Genomic DNA, 23238 nt, shown 5'->3' with positions numbered 1-23238 from the left:
TTCAGTTTTGTTTGCAAAAAATTAGTTGACTCTCGTGTGTGATTGAAGATAGAAAGCTGTTTTCATCACATAATTATTAATTAACCTTCCAGCGCTTTCCAAGTTACTGCTGCTTTAGGTCTGCTGTAATAATTTAGTTTAGATCAGGGACAGTGTTCTTTAGTCAGGAAAATTATAACTAATCAGAGTTTTTCTGAATGTTGGATTTCTGTCCTACAGTATTTATTTCATTTTCCTGATGATTGAGTTCTGTTTGTTTGTTGGAAATTACTGTTTTATATTTTGAATCATTTTGCTCTTAAATATTTCTATTAACTTACATTGCGGCTGGTCATTCACTGTTTTCTTCAGTGATTGGAGAGTGCTTATACTCGCCTTGATAACTTCCCGTGCCACTCCGAAAGCCTGACTGCTTAAGTCAATTGCTATCATTTGTTTTAATATCTACTTTTCATAATTGAACACCCCTTTAAAAGGGCATGAAGACACTCTGATTGGTGGCTGCGTTATCATATTATTTTGGTGAAAGGACACAGCTGGAAGTCTGTGTCAGGCTTTCCCAGAAGTGTTTGGATGTGTGAGATTTAAGTATGTGTGTATCAGAGGTCTTAAACTGGGACACATTGCTCTGAATTGTGTAATAAGGATTTATATTTGAGGTGGACAGAAGAATACAGTCCACTTCCAAGCTATAGTGTGTGTTCCTGTTGTGTTCTTAGGGGAAAATTGTGTAATAATACTCCAGTTTAAGTGACAGTCTCACATGGAGTCACTAGTGAGGATTTAAGCCCTTAGTTACTGACCCAGGATAGTGGGAGACGTCCTGTTATTGTTGTCAGTCCATTGGGGTAATGTTTGGACATCATATTAATTAGTGCCAGCGGTGTGCGATTTTTAATTGGACTTCAGTAGCCTGTAGGTAGTTGTCATTAAGGTGTGCACTCTTGACAGTGACAAAGTAAACACACAGAATCTCAGTTCACCACAGTTTTATTTATTTTTAGTTGGTTAGTCCGGGACAGCAGGCAAAGATGTCAGCAGAGGACAATAGTAAGCTGACAAAGAACCAGTTGGCCAAGTAGTGTGAAGCCAGAGAACTGGTGCATGCCAACCTGACTAAGGAAGCAATGATTTCAGGCTTAGTTGCAGCTTCAGCTCAGACCAGCCATTTGGAGGATATCCAGTTTGCTATTGGGGATATGCAGCTTGCCAAGACAGGATAATTCACCTTTTCTTCGGAGGACCTGAGAATCCATCTGGAGTTAGAGAGACTGCACCTGTAGGCCGAGGAGAGAATGTGATGACTGGAGATTGAAGAGAGACTGCACCTGGAAGCCCAACAACTGGAGGCGAAATGAAAATTAGAACTGGAACGATTGACAGTCTAGTCTATAAAAGAACCTGCTGAAGTCAGTTGTCTGTTATAGTTGTGAGTTGTTCACAGATGTACTGTGCAGTGGATACCCAAAAGGACTCACCAGGAACTGTAAGCCTTCCTTAGCTGTGTTTTAATAATTTAATTTAGATCAGAGAATGGTGTTCTTTAGTTGGATAGGAAAATTATAACTAATTAGAGTTTTTCCTGAATGTTGGATTTCTGTCCTACAGTATTGATTTCATTTTCCTGGTGATTGAGTTCTGTTTGTTTGTTGGAAATTACTGTTTTGTATGTTTGATCATTTTGCTCATTATTAAATATTTTTATTAACTTAGATTGTGGCTGGTCAGTTAGTGTTTTCTTTAGTGATTGGAGAGTGCTTATATTTGCCTTGATAACTTCCCGTGCCACTACGAAAGCCTGGCTACTTAGGTCATTTGCTATCATTTGTTTTAATATCTACTTTTCATAATTGGACACCCATTTAAAAAGGCATGAAGAGTCACTGATTGGTGGCAGCATTACTGTATTATTTTGGGGAAGGGGCACAGCTGGAGGTCTATCAGGCTTTCCTAGAAGTGTTTGGATGTGTGAAATTTAATTTATCTAAGTGTGAGTGTATTAGAGGTCTTAAACTGGGACACATTGCTCCGAATTGTGTAATAAGGAGTTATATTTGAGGTGGACAGAAGAATACAGTCTAGTCCCAGCCTATAGAACATGTTCCTATTGTGCTCTTAGGAGAAAATTGTGGAATATTACTCTTAAGTGACAGTCTCACATTGGAATAAGTAATGAGGATTCAAGCACCTTAGTTACTGACCCAGGATAGTGGGAATCATCACATTATTGTTGACAGTCCGGTGGGGTATTGTCCAGGCTTCACAACAGGCACTGAACTGGTTTATATTACCATTACTACTGTATAATTATCAAGTGCTAGGTTGCTGTCTTGGGCCCAGGATCTTACAAGTATTAAGAAAAAAGATGAAAAAACTCAGTAAAATTAGCAGCCCATGTCTGCTGCTATAGGGTATAAATGAACTCATCATTGGGACGTATTTCAGCCCCTAACCTAAAGTCTTATTGGACACCTGTGGCATTCACCATACTCTGTAAATTTAAAAAAATCAACTTTTTCTGTACGGAAAGGTATGTTTTTAGAGTGGGTTTTTTGTCCAAGGCATGCTGACTGGTTTAGATTGTTTGAGTGGTGAATATATATAAAATCATTCCTGAGATTTGCTAAATATTAGAAAGGAGTAAAGCTTTTACATTATTCCCACTCTCAGATATTAAGTATATATACTGTTGCCAGTATGCCAAGCTACAGTCGTTAGGCAGATAAATAATTCCTTGGGGGGGCACATGTAGAGATGCCCCAAATAGCTAAAAAAGGAAGGGTGAGTATAAACCTGGCAGGAAATTAGAGGCCTATATCTTCCTCATGGTTCACAACTAAAGTATTTGAGCCTAATTTCAAAATTAAAAACATGCAATTGGTCAAGGCAGTTAGTAGAGTTAGATTTAATTACTTTAGTGAAAGAAATCAGAAATGGGATTGACCATTGAAGTCGTGTTACAAAAAAGTGTTAAAACCTTAAACGTAACAAAACAAAAACTAACTCTGAAATATAAAAAGGAATAGGAAAGATCACTCTATATGTATTCCTGAGGGAGACTGGTTTTCTTATCTTTCTGTTTTACCCACAGCTATGCAGGTCAGAAAATTAAAAATTTTGGGCTTGAAATGCCTCCACAAGTATTTTTACATACAAGCAAGGTTAAGTAGAATGTTTCCCAATACCAATACTGATTGTTGGAAATGCTCACAAAGGAAAGAGGAGATTGGGTACATGTTTTTTATGCATGTCCTAAGCTAAATGGTTTTAAAACTGAGCCTTTAGACACTCCTAGAGGAACTGCTGGAAGAACACACACAGATTACTCCTACACTTTTGCTTATAGGTTGGCAAAAGCAGATCTTTCTCTTCTGAGGCATAAGCAGCTATTTTTAATTTTGCTCATGATATTGATTAAGAAATGTATAACATGCTCAGCTGTCTGACTTAGTAAAGAAAGTGGTGCAACTAGAACGTTCACGTTTCAGTGAGTACAGTTATAACTGTACATTTATTGTATAAACTCTCCTTCATTGCTGTAGTCCAAATCCTGTAATGATTCAGATTCGCAGTTATTTATACCATTAGTACTATTAATAAAGTTGTTTAGGATACATGTTACTTGAATTTAATTCATTTCCTTAGCCTGAATAGATATGTATATTGTCTTACACCCTCATCCATTAAAATTCTGATGATCCTGTTCTGTCTGATATTTGTCTCATTTTTATCATATGAATCAACCATTGGGCTCAAAGTCATTGCTAATCCTTCATCTTCATTATTTCTAACTACTGATTGTGACTGTGGCATGCTCATTCAAACTCCTTTTGCCTTCTCAGCTGTCCTTATTGGTACATTTACAACCAGTGTGGTGTTTAAGTTATGTGCATTTGTTTATTTAATTTTATTGCTGTCCGGAAGGCTTCTTGCTGAGCTGACAAGGGTTTTTAATATTCCAAGAACCTACACTTCCTAATTCTGTTTTGTTATATTCTTTAAAACAATTATAGTAAGCCATAGGGAGAAAGACTAAACATTCTGAGTAATGGTATTATTCAGGGTGGTCTTTTCTCTGACTAACATCCATTACACTTGAAAGTCCTAATGAAGAGTCTTGACCGATCAGCATCTAATGTGTTATGCATAATTTGTGTATCCATCTTCTTGGTTTCATTGATGTTCTCTTAGTTGTAGGACTCGTTTGTCTTTTTTGAAAACTTCTTTGTTAATTATACCTCCAGCATTGGTGGTCATGGCCTGATCCTTTGGCAGACACTCATACCATACCCAGACACCAGAGGAGAATTGTAGAATAGCCACGTGTGGTTTGAAACTAAAGCAGACCAGCAAGATGGAGGGTATGGGTTTGACTGTAATCATCTCCTGCAGGGTTATTAAACGCCATTTTACTCATTTGTTCTTCTGGTTCTTTTACATGTTACTGTTGCATTGAAGTAAGCACTTGGTAGAATTTTTCATATTTGTAATTGTATGTTTAATTTTTCACTGTATTGACTCTGGCTAAGGTTAAAAAGGATCCTTGAACTAGCCCAACTATGCAATGATCAAAAAAATGAAAGGAAAACAGAATATATATGAAATTTAAAGCAAGTCACTTAATTTTGCTTCAAGGTTATCACTGAAAGGGACTTCAGTTATCCGTGTAAGTTAAGATTTCATATTAAAAATGAACCACTGCAATGCCAAAAAGCAGAAGAATAAGGCCAGGGGTGTAGATTGCTATTTATTGTTTTTTGTTTGAAAAAGGGTGATGTGCGTTTCTTTATATGTTTACCTGTAGAACTAGTACATTCTGACATTTGGGGGCTTTAAAAATGTTGTGGTGTTTTTGATGCAGCTTAATGTCAGAGCACTTCAATGCCATTTAAGAGTTACATTTTTATAGGAGCCCCAGGGGGTTTTACTACTGTTAAATGGGTAGAGTATGTTATGCATTCCCTTCTTTTAAAGCCTTCATTCTGTAAAGAAAAACACATAGGAGAGAGAATAAAAATATTACAATTGGATGATTTACTTAGGAAGTGCATAAATAAGGTCAGTTTGTTTATTTTTTCGTTAATACAGGTGCTGTTAGAAGTGAATATTACATCAGGAGCAGTGAAGTGTCTCACAAAAGGTTAGTAACTGTCTTGACAACTATCTTAGCTGTTCAGCGGTGACTCCATCTTTTTCAAGGTGTCACAGTTAAACAATTGATATTTTAAGCAGTTTTGTGTTAAAAAATAAAACAAATTGAATTTGAATATCAGAATTTTAAGCTTTTCGCCTGCATATGCATCTGCAGTTGTAAAATGTCTTTTGCCTTAGCAGTTATAAATGTGTATTTCTGAAGAACTTTGTTTATAAAGACAATGTAATTGAAACTTTTGTTTGCAGAAGATATATGGATTAACGAATAGACAATACTTATTTCTGCTGAAGCTTAGCTTCTCTTTATGCGATTACATCCAAATTAAGGTTTTAAAAGCAAAGTAAGGAAAGTCGTATTTAGACACTGGAGTGTACATTTGTGAATTAATGACTAGAAAAGCTGTTAGGATTAGGAGCAAATTTAGGGTTAGCACATCAACTACGCTAAAGGTTTTCCTGTGGTTCGTTTTTGCGATTTTGGTGGTGGTTGAGTTTTTGTATAGACATATTATTAACCTGCTGACAAATGGTTTAAGGATAGTTGTTATGCTCCAGAATGTCAGATGCCCTATGCTGACAGTCTAAAAAAAAAACTCTCCAATTTAAGCTAGTCTCTGAGCACATCTTGTATAATCTTTCTGATGTGTCAAAGTATCTCTGCAAACGCATCCTGAATTTCTACAATCTAGAGACTACTCTAACCATCTGATATAGCTCTCTCTGTCTCCTGTATTGTTTCTATTTTGCCAAAAATGATTTTGAGACCATTTTTTCTTCTGTCTGTCCAGAATCAATATTTTATATATTCACCAACCTAGACTCTCCTGGTCTCACTTCTCTCAGAATTCTCACTAAACTTTTTTCCTGATTGTCTTTCTTTCCTTGTCATGCATTGCATAGACATCATAGATTGCTTTATACTGCAACATTTCAGTTTTCTGTAGCCTTTATATTTAATTTGGCGCTACATCATATTTATATTGGGCATATTCTTTCCTGTCCATGATGCTCTCTACTGTATTTCTTAAAGCTCTCATGTACTGAATAACCCTGTACTCTTCCTGTTAGTTGTTTCAGATTATCACCGCCTTGTCCATTCGACCCTCCCACCATGTTCTGATGGGATTGATTTCTGTTTAGCACTATATTCATTCTGCAGCAAATGAGTCTTAATTGTGATGCTATATAGTGTTGTTGGTGATTAGGCAGTGCCAGTCCCCCTTCCTCCTGTGGCAAAATCAACTTTTGCCACCGTACCCTAGGTCATTTCTTCACCCATATAAAGTCAGTTATCTTTCCAGCTTTCTCCCCAGGTTCATATACTAATGATTGTGCTACATAAATTATGACAGGTACAGTATGCATTTTAATAGCCTGTATTCTTTGGCATATATCTGGGGAACGAGGGGTCATTTTGTAATGAATTGCTTCAATGTTTCCCATGTACAAGATCATGTTACCTTGGCTGAATCCTTCACAAAAACCCCCTCCCCAGTTTAATCCCAAAGTATTTAATTCTCTGATGTCCCCAGCAATAAGGATACTCCTGTCTAAACTCCATAGATGGTAAAAAAATTATTCCCACGCTTTTGTCTTTCCTTTATTTTGTAACCTGAAATTTCTTCAGAATCTCACAATATTTTATTCACTCTTATAATATCAGCTTCTTGGTCTGTTAAGACTAGAATATCATCATCTGTAAATAGTGACAGTTTCTCTTCCCTTTAGCCATCACCACCCTTGTACTGTAAACTCTCACTGTCTGTGCCAGTGGGGTCTAAATGTAGAACAAATTGAAAGGGGGGCACCCCCCCATTTCATTCTCCTCTCGTTGGGGATGAGTTCCTGTTAATCTTGCATTCACCTTTTAATACTGCTGTCAACCTCTGATAGTTTATTTTGTTATAGCAAGTGTGTGAATTTTTCTCTAAACCTCGTCCTGTTCAAAACTTCCCATAAATATTCTCATTTCACCTGGTCAAACGCATTATCTGTGTCTAAGCTCAACAATATTATACTCCTTGTGCCTTTTCCACCTCATTTGAAATTGTGTGTCTCTTTAGAATATTGTTGCAAGGTATTTCATCCCTTTATAAACCCACACTGTTTTTTTCCCAATGACTCGTGGTAATGTAGCTAGCTTAATGGCCATAATACCCATGAAAGTTTTGTAATCGTGTTAAAGAACTGAGATAAGGGTGGTAAGATCCTGGTAATCCTAACTCTACTCCACCTTAGGTATTCGAGATATTACTGCTTCATACCAGGAGTCAGGGGTCATGTGAGCTTCCATTATGCCCTTAAATAGTGTATGCTGTCTGTCCAATATCTTATGCTGCAGCTACTACTTTTTCCAGTGTTCAGTTAGAACCCCCCCCCCCCATTGAATTTTACCATGTCCCATATTTTTCAATTGCCAGTCTCTTTCCTCAGAGGTAATAGGGAACATCAGAAACTGGTTTTCTTGCTTTGATAGGCTTGGGAAATCTTGACCCCAGAAGAATTTCTCCACCGCCCTTCTCCATCTCCTTCTTGCACCCTCATCACAATATAGTGTAGCTTAATAGTCCTGTAGTGTCTTCCATACGTCCACCCAGTTTTTCACTATCTGTCCTACTTTAGAGCATTTAATCTTGTATGTAGTTCTCTCCACCTTCATTTGTCTCAGTCTTCCTGCTTGAACCGTCTGATACTTAGGGGAGTTGTAATGTAAAGTTATTTGTACTACTCTCATTTACCTTCTCTTCCATCTTATTGTCCAGTATTTTCAAGCTCGTAGAGTTTTCCGTGTTCCTCTTCTCTCAACCTGTCTTCTCTTTCCTGCAATATTTTTAATTTATTCATTTTATTATCCTCTTCCTGTTTCCAGTCTCATCAGTTTCTTGAATTTCCTTCCTTAGTCTCTGTTTTATTCGGTTCAAGCTTTCATCTTTGTATAGGCAAGTTGTGAAACATTTTTCTCTAATCTGGTCATGATCTGACTGACCCCCCTGTGTTCCTCAGCTAGCTCAGGGCTAACCTCCAGTGTCTTGCTGCCTGAACTAATTCTATGTCTGTTAACTCTAGCTTTACCTGGACACTATCAGTTAATAGGATAGGTAGCACTTCATTATGCAAAATCAAGTCCCTGCTATCTCTTTTTCTATACCACCTTTCTAACCTTGCCCTTGTTCCATTCCTTGTAGATCTGTTTGTCGTTTATCTGTTACACCAAATTCAGCTAAATCAGCCAGTCCTTACACTTTTAATCAACTGCTGAAATATTCTACTGACTCTCGTTATGTGTAGTGTTCTTGGTCCATTTGTAACATTAGTGTGTTCTGTAACTAGGTTTCAGTTTCCCCCAAAAAACTGCTATTGCCTACATAAAATCTATTACATTTAGCCAAATTTGTTTCAATTCCTCTATTCCTGTTTTCAGAGTCCAGTGAAAGTTCCCTATTGTCAGCCTTTTATACCCCCAATCTCCCCTGATTAATACAAATTGACCCTGTAAATCTGTTTTAACCCCATCCACCTTGAAAAAGGGGTCCCTTTCTTTACTAGTATTAAAACTCTCCTTTTCCTCCATTGCACTGTCTCTGGACATAGTCCCCCTGAATCCCATCTGGATGAATCTATGCTTTTCATCTTTAAATAGACACGTTTCCTGCAGAAGTATTTTTCAGTGGCTTCATGCAGTCCTTGTAATATCTTTGTCCTCTTCCCACTATCTCCTAACCGAGTAACATCCCATGTCATAAGTTTAAGCCCCATTCTAGGTGATTAGTAATTCTTTCCTTCCCCCTCACATATCATATGGATAACTCACTTGATTGCCTACTTGAACAAAAGGTGTCTAACAGAGAGGATTATGAGCGGTTTGCTGATGCTAACCACTTTATGTACTTGAGGCATGGAGAATGAAGCTTGAGAGGTGAATCTTGGATCCATGTGGAGAACATGTAATATTAGGTTAGCACTGGTGAACTGCTCATAATTCTTTGTAGTACTTGAAGCTTTATCTGCTCCATGTACTACAAGTTACAATAAAAACGAAAAAAGGAAAAACACTAAGTGTTTTACAGTAAAACACTTAGCAAGCCCTTTCCAAAAGCTAGTTTAACACACTGCCCCATATTTTTATACATGCCTTCCATGCCTTTCAACTGTCCAAATTTTCGCTGAATGACCAGGTTTTTGCCTCATATGTTCGGTGTGTTCCTCAAAAAGACAGTTATTTTCAGAAAACGTCTGAGGATTCAATACATTAAGTAATGGCATACGTTTAGGTTTCAGTCTTTGTATCCTTCAGAAAATCAGACAAACACATTGTGTTATTCTTGTAAATTCCCAACTTTAGAACAGGAAGTCAGGGACATGTTACCAATAGACAGCAGGCAGAAACAAATGATCTGATGTCATTTTCATTCGTTCCTCAGCTAATGGGTTCATATCTGATCATCGGATCCAACTCAGCCAATTTCTAAAGCTTTTAAGATCCGAATCTCGAGCTCCTCCCTTGTCCACAATGCCTCTGACCACTACAACACGTCAGATCTCATTTGTTGCTCTTCAAGACTGTCAGGATTGTGACTTCTCAAGCTCCTTTGGGGTGTATAAGTGTTGTATGTTAAATCTTTAATATTTTTCTCTGATATTTTCCTATTTTATGTGTGTGCATAAAGCTTAATTGAATCTATCCTGAGCCTCATTGTTTTTATTTATTTCACAGTCTGATTGATTGTTATTTCACTGCAGTTTACTGAAGTTTATTGTGTTATAGTACTAATTCTTCATAGCGGCGGTTATTAGTGTGTGTGTGTGTGTGTGTGTATGTATGTATATGTGTGTATATATGTATATATATATATATGTATATATATATATATATGTATATATATATATATATATATATATTTATTCCCTCCTTATCCATATAATGCCTTTTTGATATTTCTTTTAATTTCTTGTTGGTAGTTTCTTCTCTTTCCACATACTTGTTGGTATATCTCCTAACTACCATTACTGGTAGTTTTTCTTTCTTTCTTTCTTTCCATTTCCTTTAAAAAACATTCTTTTATTTGTACCTTAACTCTTCCATTTTTTCAGTATGGCAGATAAATGGATTTAAAAATGCAGTTCCTGTGGGCATAAGATTCCTAACTCTGATGGCCACAGGGAGTGTGTTTATTGTTTAGGCCCAGCACATCTGGATTCCCCATGTGCTATTTGTGCAGCCTTCAATCAAAGGGCTATTAGCGATTGGAAGAACAATCCTCCCTGCTTCAGCTTCCTTCACAGGTGGTACTTCAGGGGCTCAAACCCCAACTAAAACAATCAAAGTAACCCAGGGAGCACCACAAGTGCTCTCCTGCCAGGACTACACCACAGACTTGGTCTTCAGGACTTTCCAAAAAGGTTCCAAAACTGTCAGATCCGAAACAGTCTACCTCTGTCTGGATCCCTGTTCCCAGATTTTCCTCAGAAGCAGTGTCCACAAGGTTAAGGTCACCCTTTTTATGGGAATCTCCCAGAAAGTCCTGTAGGCCACCCTCCGCATCCTCTTCCATTAGGTCCTCTCATAGTCTTTCTGAAGCGGAGGTGGATAGGATGATGAGGAAATTCCTCGGGGCACAGATTCAGATGGGGGTTTTGCCACCTTCATTCCTCACTAGATCCGTGAGCTGCCAACCTGCTTTTCTTCCCATTGTGTTACTCCTCCGATCTGACCATCTGTTTCATAGCCCATGGACTAAAGTCCCGGAAGTTGACCCATCTGATCCGACAGTTCTATCTACTTCAACTCCAACTACCTCCCTAAACCGATTGGCTCCAACTCTGTTCGAACCGAAGCATTGGCATCGGGTCCGATGGGTTGACTTTGACTCCAAAGTTTGCAGAGCCATTGCTTCCTCTGGGAGCCTTGGTGCTTAATAGTTCGGCTCTGACTCCTCCCTTGAAGCTGGGGATCTGGGATACTCTGGGATTGTCTGCTCCAAGAGTTCTGTGTTCAGGAGGGATTTTCCTTTGTCTCTCCAGGTCCCTCTGCCTTTGAGGTGGTGGAGTGGGTCTTCTCTCAGCCAAGAGTAGTGTTGACTCTCCCATCTTTGAACTTATTCCCTGCTCTTTCTCTGGATCCTGTGTCTGAGCCTTCACATCCTCCACCTCAGGGACAGTCCGCTCAGAAGAGCTTCCAAACATTTCCACCTATGGAGCTCCCCATCTCTTCCATTACCTCCCTAGAACATCCCACTGAGACAGGTCCTACTAAGAGAACATGCAAAAGGAGGCACCTGGATTTCCCACAGGATTCCCTCACATAAGATACCAACTTTGATGAGGGGAGATGAGATCCTTCACCAGAAAGGTGGCTGGTCTGCCCAAAACCCTTCCCAGGAGGATTCAGTATTTATGAAAGCCTTTGTGTCTGGCCCATCTACATCTTGGGTTACCCCCCCCCCCCCAGCAGATGAGCTTATAGATCTTGTCTCCTGCAGGGCGTGGAAGGAACCAGACTGCATGAAACCTACCCCAAAATGACCAGATAAAATATTTATTGCACCTACAGATAGCACTGGACAAAAGGAATTCCCATAGATGTCATGGTTGTTGTGGCAGTCACGAAGAATTAGCTTGCGGAACAGATCTCAACTGTCCATCCCCCTAACAGGGAGTCTAGGGCTTTGGACAAATTTGGGAAATGGGTCTGTGTGTCATTGACTTTCGCATTGAGATCAGTAAATTACCTGGCACACTTCACCAGACTGTAGAGGGACTTAATGAAGAAAAAAACTCTAATTCTGCCCCAGGGCCAAAGTCTGCAGAGGAAAAGAAAAACTTTTCCTCAGAATGGCAACCCTACAGTCCATGAGGTTAATCTTGCATACCTCAGAGGGTACCTCGAGGGCAGCTGGTTCAGGCATAGCCATAAGGAGACGTGCCTGGATGCAGTTTTGTGACTTCATGCAACCTTTCAAAGCATCATTTGTCAATGCTTCCTTTGATGGATCATCATTGTTTGGCCCAACAGTGAAAAGATGATCTCCTGGAGTGAACAGGATGGAAAGACCTTGTCTGCTGGTGGAGTTCGGTTTTCTACCCCACAGAGGCAGTTTTCTAGGAATCAGTGTGGTTTTAAGAAAATGTGGTTCAAGAAATCTCAAGGTCTTTTCCAGGAGTCGAACATATTTTTTTCCCCAGATATAGAGGGAAGGAAACATATATAATAGTAGATGTCACCCACACGGCAGAGGGGGGTCTTCAGAATCAAGGATCTCAAGATTCTTTCTCGGACTGGTCCTTCCAGTGCTCCTGAAAGGTTGCCCAACTGCCCCTCTCTGGAGCAGTCAGGGGTGCCTATCCTTGCACCAAGTTACCTGGCTTGCCATCACAAATGATCTTTGGCTGCAAAGGATCATATCCAGAGGATACTTCATTCCTTTTTTACAACTTCCAGTAAAACCAAAGAAAATTCTCCGATGTTCCACCCAATCAGAGGGATTTAGCTCAAGAAATTGCAAAGTTGCTAGGCAAAACGAGTCATCTACGAGAATCCACCAGACTAAACAGGATCCAGAACTTACTCAAGGTATTTTTTGTGTCAAAAAAGACAGGGGACTGAATGCCAATTCTGGACCTAACTTATCTGAACCAATTCATAAAGAACTCCAAATTTCAGATGGTCATGGTCCAGTCCATTCTGCCTGTTGTACAGAAGGGTGACTGGATGTGCTCAATCGACCTTCAAGATGCATATTATCACATCAAAATGAACAGATGCTCATGAACATCTCACCACTTCCAGCTGGGAGCCAGTCATTACCAGTTCAGAGTCCTGCCCTTTGGTCTCACCACAGCCCCCAGGTTGTTCACCAAATCTATGGCAGTGGTAGCAGCTCACCTGAGCTGCTTGGATTCAGATTAGATTATCTGTCCACATAGCACCTGCACTGGGAATCGCAATCAGCATCTGAAAATATCATCTACAAGCAGTCCAAGTGATAGATTTCATAGGGGTCTGCTTGGACACAGTCAGTTGCCTAGCTTTCTTGCCTCAGAACAGAATTCTTACATTGAGAACATACGTCAGGCAAGTTCTTGCCATTTCAGTGCCCCAAGCAAGATTGATTCTCAAAGCATTAGGTTTTATGGCTGCCACTCTAAATTTGATTCCCACAGTTTGCTTACACATGCGGTGCAGTGATGTTTTCATTGCTATTGCTTGAGTCATCCCATGAAATTGTCTCGAGTGTGCAGAAATTCTCTTGTTTGGTGGGTCCACTCCAAAGAAATCAAGCGAGGGCTTCCATTTATCCTTCCTCCCCCTAGTGCCATGTTGACCATGGACACCTCCCAGTTGGGTTGCGGGAGATATTTCTTGGGGCGGCTGGTCCAAGGCATGTGGTCAATACGAGAGACCAGTCTGCATATCAGCGTCCTAGAGATGAGAGCAGTGTTTCTAGCATTGCAGGCCTTTCAGAGCTTTCTCCCTCTAGGAACTATTGCAATACAATTGGACAGAAAGTTAGTAGTCAGCTACATCAGCAAACGGGGGAACCTGATCTTACCCCCTTTGTTGAGAAGCAGTGAGGGTTTGGCAATGGGCGATCTCTTCCACCATACCAGGGAAGTCCAACATTCTAGAAGACAGGTTCAGCAGGAGTATCCTTATGCCTCACAAGTGGTCTCTCAAAAAGTCGGTGGCAAACATGATCTTCCATAAGTGAGGTCAACCTTGCTGTAACCTACTTGCATCAGAAACCACAACGGTTGAAGAGCAGAGGGATCCTCATTGCTCCCTTTCTTTGGTCTCACTTAATACATCCTGCTTGTACACTGGATCCCAGTCCAGATGACCTATCTCATTCCTTCTGGGCAGATTCACCCAGACCTTGTAGGTCTCAGACTGACCTAATGGTTTCTCCAATTCCGATGATCACTAGACATTCCAGGCCTTCCTCTCCAGTTCGAAAATTTTTGGTAACTTCCTATAAAGCCTCTACTAGGAAAATATACAAGAGTAAATGGAAAATATTCACTGTTTGGGCTCATCAGAAACATTTAGACCCCTTCACTGCTCCAATCCCAGTAGTACTGGACTTCCTTACCTCAGTTTTCTAGGATAGAGCAAGTTTCTTGGCTATTAAAGTTCAATTAGCAGCAATCTCAAACTACGATATAGGGGAATAATGCTTCCTCTTTAGCATCATCTTAATTTGTGTAAAAGATTTCTTAGGGGTAGCTTCTTACTTGGACTTCCAATAAAGGACCCTACTCCACCTTGGGATCTCACCATGGTTACAGGTCTTAGTACGTTCCCCTTTTGAACCATCAGCCAAGGTGGATCTCAGATTTCTGTCTTGGAAAACTGTGTTTTTGGTAGCTATAACCTCTGCAAGGCTAGTATCGGAACTACAAGCACCATCTTCCAAACCACCGTATTTGATTTTTCATAAAGATAGTTACCTTACGCACAAATTCTTCTTTTTTAACAAAAGTTGCCTCTGAAAATAATAAGTCAGGTCATCAGTTTACCAGATTTCTTTAAATTTGAAAATAAAGGAGAATATACCATTCACCTTCTTGATGTACACAGCCAATTGTGTTTTTACCCAGAAAGAACAAAAGCATTCAGAAAATCTGAATAACTATTTGTTTCCTTTTCTAATATGAGAATGGGAAGACCGGCCTGAAAGGTTACATTGGCTAAATGAATAGCAGATTGCATTTCCTACATCTGTTTTTTGAAAGGTATTGCATTACCTAAACAATTGAAGGTGCATTCAGCTAAATCAGTGTCTGCTCCAGCAGCCTTTTGATCAAGTGCCTCTATTGATGATATCTGTGCAGCTGCTTCTTGGTCAAATACTCATACCTTTATTGTGATTTACAAATTAGATACCTTCTCCAGAAATAGAGCTGCTTTTGGTTCTGCGGTGCTCCAGAATATCCTTCCATGAGAGCCACCAAGGTTACTGTAGCTTGGGACTCTGTCCTGTTGGTTGAGGAACGAACGGAAATGACATCATCAGATAAAGAAATTATGTACTCACCATAATGTTCTATCTGTGTTTTTTTCCATTTTTTTCTTTCTCAACCCCCCCCCCCCCTTTCCAACTGTAACAGAAGTGTTGTTAGGAATCATAGTTCCTCTTTCTACTCCTGATCTTTCAGCTGTCACATTCCTGTCATACCATTGTTATTGTACTATATGCATATAATGTATATAATAACATGAAACTTGATCTGAGATGTTGTAGTGGTCAGGGGCATTGTGGGTAAGGGAGGAGTTTGAGATTTGAATCCTAGAAGCTTTAGAAAGTGGCTGAGTTGGATCTGAGGATCGGATACAAACCCATTGGTTGAGGAAGAATGAAAATGAACAACACATATGGAATGTTATAGGGAGTACATAACTTCTTTTTTTTCTGCTGCTGTTTTTTGTGCTAGCAGATTTTACGGCGTAGCCCGAGACCAGACTTTAACAACCTTAGCAGGGGGTACTTAGCATTTGTTAAGGTCGGGTCTCATGCCACTCTAGCATTAACTGTTTTGTCTTTTTCCATATTTTGGAGTGTAATTATCACTTTCCATGCACTGCAAAGAATATATGAATAACTTTCCAATATGCACAGCAGTATAATGTACATGTAAATCAATAGAAACAGTTGCACTTTTATAGTAATGCAGAACCATAATAACCTAAAACGATATACATTTTTCTTTCTATTTCAGTCTTGCAGTATCTTCCTTTTGTGTCCATTAGCCTTAGCTCAGTCATGGCATTAGAAAATTTATCCATTAGCAACATTTGCCTAGTGCGATCCCACCCCCCCAAACTCCTTATGTCCATAAACAACTGCTTGAGGGAAAGTTATAAGTTTAGTCCAAGTGGGGATGAAAAGCTCCCAGTTTCTCTCTGTAAATGTCTCTAACCAAAGCTGTCCTGTGTCTGTTAATAAAATGGCATCAATATAACTTTGCAGCATCTGTAAATAGCACAATAATAGATTTGGCAACCACCACTACATTTTTGTATTCCAACTCACTTTTCTTATAACTAAACTGCGACAGAATCATTACCTTGCAATTTCCCCATTTTCTGTTTGTGCCATCTTTCTTATGGGTGTCCATTTCTAAACCATGTATGTCAGCCATTCATTCCACTGAACTCCTTCAAATGTACCCAGTAATCTCATTCTGCTGCTACGAGTCTCACACTAGCCAAGCAAGATGCTTTATTATGGCCTTTTCCTCATTTTCCAATCCCATTCAAGTAAAATTGCCACAGCAGCTCCTTCAACAAAATCACATAATATGAATTTTGGTTCTGATACCAGTTTCCTCTTTATATGAGCCCATTGTACCTTAACTGACAATTAACACCTTCTAATTCCCTTCAGTCTCTGATTCCTGTTCTAGCTTACGTCTGTCTGCACTCGCTCTGGTCTCAAATTAACTAGGAGTTACTTTCCATAGCCTTTTTTCTTTCCTCTATCTTCATCTGAAACAGTAAAAAGGGCTTCACTAGTAATTTTTCTTAGGCATCTTGCTTAAAAGGGATGTGACTTGCAATTCCCTTTTCATTCTCTGCTCACTTGCTTGACAATTCCTGGAAGTCCCAAAATCTCTCCATTTCCTTCACTGCCAATTCTGAGCCAGTTTTTAGTCCAGAAGGGAAATTCACCATCAAAATAACTGGATAAATCAATTTGAACCATATAATAAGCCATCTCAAGGATTGCTGAAATGAACTTCATTCTCTTCTTCCTAGTAGTTGACGAATAGTCATTTTCAGCAAATATTCCCTTATTCCCATATTAACAGTTGTTTCCCTTTTTCAGCAATTTTGAGAGCAGATATTCTTTGAGAGCATAGTTTTGCACTTTCACCACAGTTTATAGTTGCCACGATTTCAAATGGCCAAAGTGGGACATTTTTGGTACAAACATCAGATTGTACAAGCAGACACATACCCACGGTCAGTACAAAGACTAGAACTTAACTTTTTTACCTAAATAAAAGCTTATTCTTGTAGCATTTTAGTTGCTTATTCTGTTTCTTATAACATTTAGATATTTTAGATAGAGAATAACTGTTTTATGCAACTATTACATAACATATAGGAAATAATTGTGTCCTAAAATCTCAGGACATTTGCCATTTTTTAAATTTTTTGTCAGGACACAACTGTGCAAAGAGGGACTGTCTCTCGCAAAGTGGGACAGGTGGTAACCCTACCACAATTGGCTTGGGAAACTTGGTAATGCCATTTCTCAACTGGTAGACTTTGTCCACAGTCTAGCAGCACTTTTTCCTGTAACATCCCCATCCATCTACTTAGGTGTGCTATCATAAGACCAGTGCAATCATTTTGCTCAAGGACCTCCAGAATCCTCCAAAAAATGAATGTTTTCCCTTTTAGTATTTGAAAATATATCTTTTGGTTATGGACCAGCATAATCCACATGCAGTCCAGACTAGACCATGGTTTCTATAATCATTTTCATGTGTACAAGTGCTCATGTGCTATTAGCTTGAAACACATTTGCTTACTGACACTTGCTCAAAAGACAAGTGTTCTAACTCCCACTAGCTTGAATTTCCTTAACTATTTAGCCCTCTCAACACCTGGCCCTGCAAAACTGTAGAGCCGTACCAGCTCCCTAACTCTAACCCTTAACCTCTGACCCATTCCCTAACCCAATTCATTGTTCCCTTACTAAAAAAAACTCCACTCCCCTTCTCTAAACCTGAAAACCCCGATCTCCCCCCAAGCCTAAATTCCCTGTTCATTCCCTAACCCTAAACTCACTTCTGGCTCCCTAAGCCTAAAACTCCTGTCCTGCTCAGTAGCCTTAATTTGTTTTTCCTGCTTCCTAACCCTAGAATACCCCTCAGTAAAATCTCTCTCCTGCTCTCTAAACCCAAATCCTCTTATCAAGACTTCCAGCCCCTCCCTCCAGCTTACCTCAACTATATACTTACCTCACTCAAGCTCAAATAATGTGCTCTGCAAAGGTGTGGCAACTTTTTGCCTCAACTCATATTTGAGCTCAAGCACGAGTCTCAGCCTTTACAAGCTAAAAGATTCTCAATTCCCTGGCCTTGAGACAGCAGTCTTTCAGCACTTGGGACTTGAGCGCTTGTAGTAGAAACCTCCCGTTGTTATGAATATGCATTTTTTTTGTATGCTTGAGACTCATCACAAATTTTTTTCCTTCCCAATTCACATCCTTTTCCATGCCATGCCCTCGTGTGAAGTGGATAATTCTTTCAGTCTGTGGATTGCAAGATGAGCTTGCTGTAACATTTTCAGTATTACAAAAAAAAAATAGTAAAAAAAATCTTTGTATGGCAGCATTACTCTAAACACATACAAGACTGTCACTTGCTTGACACTTAATAGCTGTCTCTTAGTTGTATAGCACGAACCTTGATTCAGTTATTTTAGGCCAGCCTTTAATACATATTCATGAATGTGGGTAAGAACTTTATATTTTGTCAGTTCAGTGTTCTGTTTGTTAGTTATGTACAGGTGTGTTGTCTCACGTCAGTACTTGTGCAAGTATGTGCAGTTTTGTAGGGTTTTCTTGAAATATTTTTTGTGGTAAAGCACTGTAGTAAAAGTCAGACTGAAAAGAGTTAAGTAACCTCCTCAGTGCCTCAGCATTAACTTAAGGAACTGCTATGGATCTCTAAAATTTTAACTTCATTTCAGCATTTGCTGGAAAAACTTTAATCATCAGTTTTTAGAAGATAAATGCTTAATTTCTCCCATGTTTAAGTAACATTTTCTTTACCCAGCTTCCTCTCGACAAAGTTGGGACAATACTTGCCCATGTAAGAAATGTAATCTTCCTTCTTGTTTGTCATAAGTGTTAAAGGCTTCCTGTAGTTGTTTTTATATATAAACTTTCAGCACTTTCATTTGGTTGCAGAACTGTGATACTTACACCTCTGAATTTGACTCATTTCGTTCTAGTGATACTGCTGCCAGTATCCGCCTCAGCATTCCCGGTCTTCTATTTTGCCGTCTTTACCAGGAATGGGTTAACACTCTATTTTGCTTATGAAAGGTTCATAGGTGTTTGCTGTGCAATCTGTGCTGCTTTTGTCACCATGAACTTTATGTAAACAGTCATTACTAAAATATCTTCTCTCTTTTCAGCAAATGCTTGCTTGCTTATTATTTCTATTTTTTATTTTATTTTTCTTACGTTTTTCAAAATCTTGCTATATGCCCATTTTTTTCATGAGAATTGAATGTGTTCCAGGCCATCTTTAACATGCATTAGCCTTGCTGCCTTTATTACTTTTAGGTACACTTAATTTACAGCTGTGCTGTTGTATTATTTTATGTTCACAACAATCTGTTTCACTTACAGCTATTGCATATTTGCTTGCATATATTGCATAGTTATTTGCTCTGTTCACTGCTAAAACAGTATTTAAGGTGCTCTCAAAAGTTAAAATTGCTTTCTGATTACAGTCTACGACACACAGTCCCCTCTGTCGACAGTTCCTGTTGCAGCTCACCAGTTATAGTTGGACTAATGTTTGCTCAGTTCGCTCCCAGATTTACTAAATTTTCCTTTACTGGATTCAGTATTTCTGCTTGAATTATTTTAATACTTCTATAGATAAATTCATTTTTGAAATAATAATTCCAGTTGAACATGGGTCTTTCTATTATTTCAGTTAATACCGATAGCTATTACAAGGACATAGTAAGATTTTCATCCCATATTTGTATACTGCCATATTTGGAACCTTACTAAATGAAAGGAAATGTGCAACACTGTTGTTGTGGAGTTTATCAAAAATGTTGAGCTTGGAATCACCACGCAGAATCCTATCTCAGACATCCTGTGAAAGTTACTGACAACATTTCACAGGGTGGCATAAAAAGAGGGCTTAATGCTGGGGCACAAATGATGAAAACTTAGAAAATGTATAATCTGTAATTTATTACTTTATTTGGTTAATGTGGTGGTATGTTTGTCCCTTTTTACAATTGTCACATTTCAGATTAAACCCAAAATGTATTTTTTAGCCTCTGACTGTTCTTCATTCTGTTGGTCAAACTATACTTTACATAAATGCCTGAAAGTTTCATTGTTGCCGTATAAGCCGAGTCCACAAAAACACTATACTAAAGTTATAGAATTAAATATTAGTACGCATCACAATTATGAGCCCACATTTACTTTGGAAAACACATTACCTTGTCATCTCCCAGTATTTTGGCATAGACTGACACTAGAGTTGTTCATGAATGTGGTAGTTGTCGGTGTTCAGGTCCCAAGTTGTTTAATCCCCGAAAGATGTTTAACTACTTGCGTACACAATCATCATGGCACAAATACCTTGAAGTGACATTTATTGTTTATGTGAGGCTTAGTTAGAAAAAGCCTGTTGAAGTTTTAAAACTAATCCTTTGGAAAACAAAATTATTATAAGCATCACATGTAAGCTAATGGGTGATTTCTCATAATTATGTAAGTTTCTAGTATTTCAAATTAGAATGTAAAGATTAGCAATTTTCTGTTAGAAACTCAGACAGCTGATTACTGTTCTTTTGAAACTGGAAACCCCTTGACTAGGAAAAGAAGTAAAGATTAATACTAATGACAACCACACTACTTAAAATAAAAATAAAGCTTCTTGACAAAAATTCAGGGCAGTAGTGATTGAGATTGAAAACTAACAAGAAGAAAATGTATAGATTCCTAGCAAAAGACCAGAAGGGAGGGTGGCCTAATGGTTAAAGTGTTTGCCTTACAAACACAAGGTACAGGGTTTGAATCTCACAAGGATAACTAGCGGCCTTAGGGCAGTTACAAGGGCAGTTAGCCTAGTACTAACCTATGAACCTATGAACTGAAAACTAACATATTAAAAGTATTTTTCAAGGGGGATTTTCCCCCTGTGCTTCCACACCCCTACTACATATGTACGCTAACTCTGAAGTCACTGTATCTCAGAGTAAGCACATTTCTGTGAAAGGCCACAGCCTAACTGTTAGTTTACAATCCATGCTACCTATAGTTTTATGAGCAAACTTTTGAATGTCGGTCAATACTGCCTTACATTTCTACCTGACACCTTAAAAGAAAGTATCTGGCAGGTGGCACACGGCATTAAGGAGCTGCCTGGCAATTGAGGCTGAGGTACAGTTTAGCCCGCATATTGTCAGTCCTGATTTAATGTGTGTTTTTTGCCTACAGTTGCTGAGCTGCATGAAATAATTTACATCTAGTAGCTCAGTTTGACCTTCAGACAAGCTTCAAATGGCTTTGCAGGTGTATTCTGTAATAAACATGAAATCTTTTAGGGACAAGAACAACTTACTTGAATTTGAAAAAAATGTGTCTCATTACCAAGCAGCATGAAATCAAACATTTGACATTGATAGATGCTGAATTAATTTTCTGTTCACTTCATCTTCTAGTCCTTTTGGAAGAGTAGGTGGTTGTATGGTATTTAAATTTTGTTGGGTTTGCTTAGGAATGCATCTTTGTAAAGCCATACATTTAGAAGTGTACTAATGCCAGATTTTGGTAGATATTCATATTTATATAGCAGTCAGGTAGAAGTCTTTCATTCGTGTTTAATCACTTTATTTGAAAAAATGAGTTTTATTTATTGTAAGTGTAATAATTTTAAAGACTTTCTGCACCTTTTTCTTTCTTGTTATGGAAAGCTTTATTCTAAATATGAGGTTGATGACTGCTGGCATGACCAGACATTTATCATTTTTGCTTGTGAGCTTTTCCCCAGAATTCAATCTAAAACCCATCCTGTAAAAATACATTGTCATATAGTTACCCCCCAGGCTTGTGTGGTTGTCATTAGTATTAATCTTTACTACTTTTCCTAGTCAAAGGGTCTCCGGTTTTCTTCCAGCCTACAGTTTATTCACATTTCTAGGGCAAAAGACTGCTTGACCTGCATGTGAAGACAGCTGTAGCTTGATGTCCTTCAAGGATGCATCTGCAGTCCTAACATATGGGTTGTCCTGCCTCAGGCAGCCCTTCGGTCGGCCGGATTCCAAGGTCTGGGTCTGGCCTCGGCTGATGTCGCACTTCACCCGACGTCACAGCTGCTGGGGTATAAAGGCATCAGCCGACGCCATTTTCCTCAGTCTTTCTTGCCGCGTGGTGCCCGAAGCAGAAGGTGTTCGCAAGTGCCGGTCGGTCAGATCCAGAGATTTCTACTACCGAAGACTTCTAAGAAGCTAAGTACCCCGTTGGGGACTCTTTCTTGCCTCAGCCGATGTCAGACAAAGTAAATAATTGTTTAACTTGTGGGAAACAAATACCTCATAAGGATTTCCACTCTTACTGCCTTCCTTGCTTAGGCCCAGACCACGACGTATCAGCTTGTCTAGCCTGTGCTTCCTTCAACCGACGAACGCTTAGACGTCGGTCGGAGTTTGCAGAGGAGTTTTTTGGTCCCGCTTTTGCTTACAAAATGCCGCCGGAGACTCGACTACACAATTAGCTAAAAGCGCAAGGAAAAGGACCGACACTCGCGGTCCGCGGTTTTGGCTGAAACCACGGTTAGGCCAACCACAGTGTCTCGGTTTCGCTGAAACAGAGTCATCGGTTCTTCCTTCGGCCGAAAGCATGCCTCCGATAGCCGAGGCCTCACAGAGCATGGCTGAATCTGCTACTGAAATTACTGCTACAGAAGCAGGCACCCAGGATTTGTCAGACGCTATTCCTTTAGACATATCTACCCCTGCACGTGGGGCTGCTAGACCCCCCTGCTTCTATGTCTATCAAGGCTTTTCCAGGGCTAAAGCAGCTAAATCTTCTAAGGCCTTACCTGCTAAAACTCCCTCACATAGGCCTACCTCTAGTTCCCAAATACTCAGCCTGGCTGAGGATCTCATTTCTTTGATCAGGGGATCCCAACCTCACCCAGACAGGGCCTCTCAGCCCCCTCCAGATAAGAGGCCTAGGATTGAACCCCCGGAACCTGTCTCTACAGACTATTCCTCGGATGACTCAGACATCTCAGACCCTCAGGAAGGCCCATATTCTCCTTATGAGGATTCTGATGCAGAAGACTCCATTCCTTCTGCTTCTCCTCCTG

The 23238-nt window shown here is 39.4% G+C and overlaps 1 protein-coding gene across 1 annotated transcript in view; it reads left to right on the top strand.

Moving 5' to 3' along the window:
• APEH (acylaminoacyl-peptide hydrolase) overlaps positions 1-23238 on the top strand; it is a 2062145-nt gene that overhangs the window by 1015622 nt on the left and 1023285 nt on the right. Inside the window, exon 13 of the mRNA XM_044078262.1 lies at positions 5089-5140. Coding sequence (XP_043934197.1) covers positions 5089-5140 — 52 coding nt within the window. The remainder of the gene's footprint in view (positions 1-5088; positions 5141-23238) is intronic.

Source organism: Protopterus annectens, chromosome 7.part0, assembly GCF_019279795.1.
Source record: "Protopterus annectens isolate FY-2018-M chromosome 7.part0, PAN1.0, whole genome shotgun sequence".
NCBI lineage: Eukaryota > Metazoa > Chordata > Ceratodontiformes > Protopteridae > Protopterus > Protopterus annectens.
This window is presented reverse-complemented; position numbering and strand designations above follow the sequence as displayed.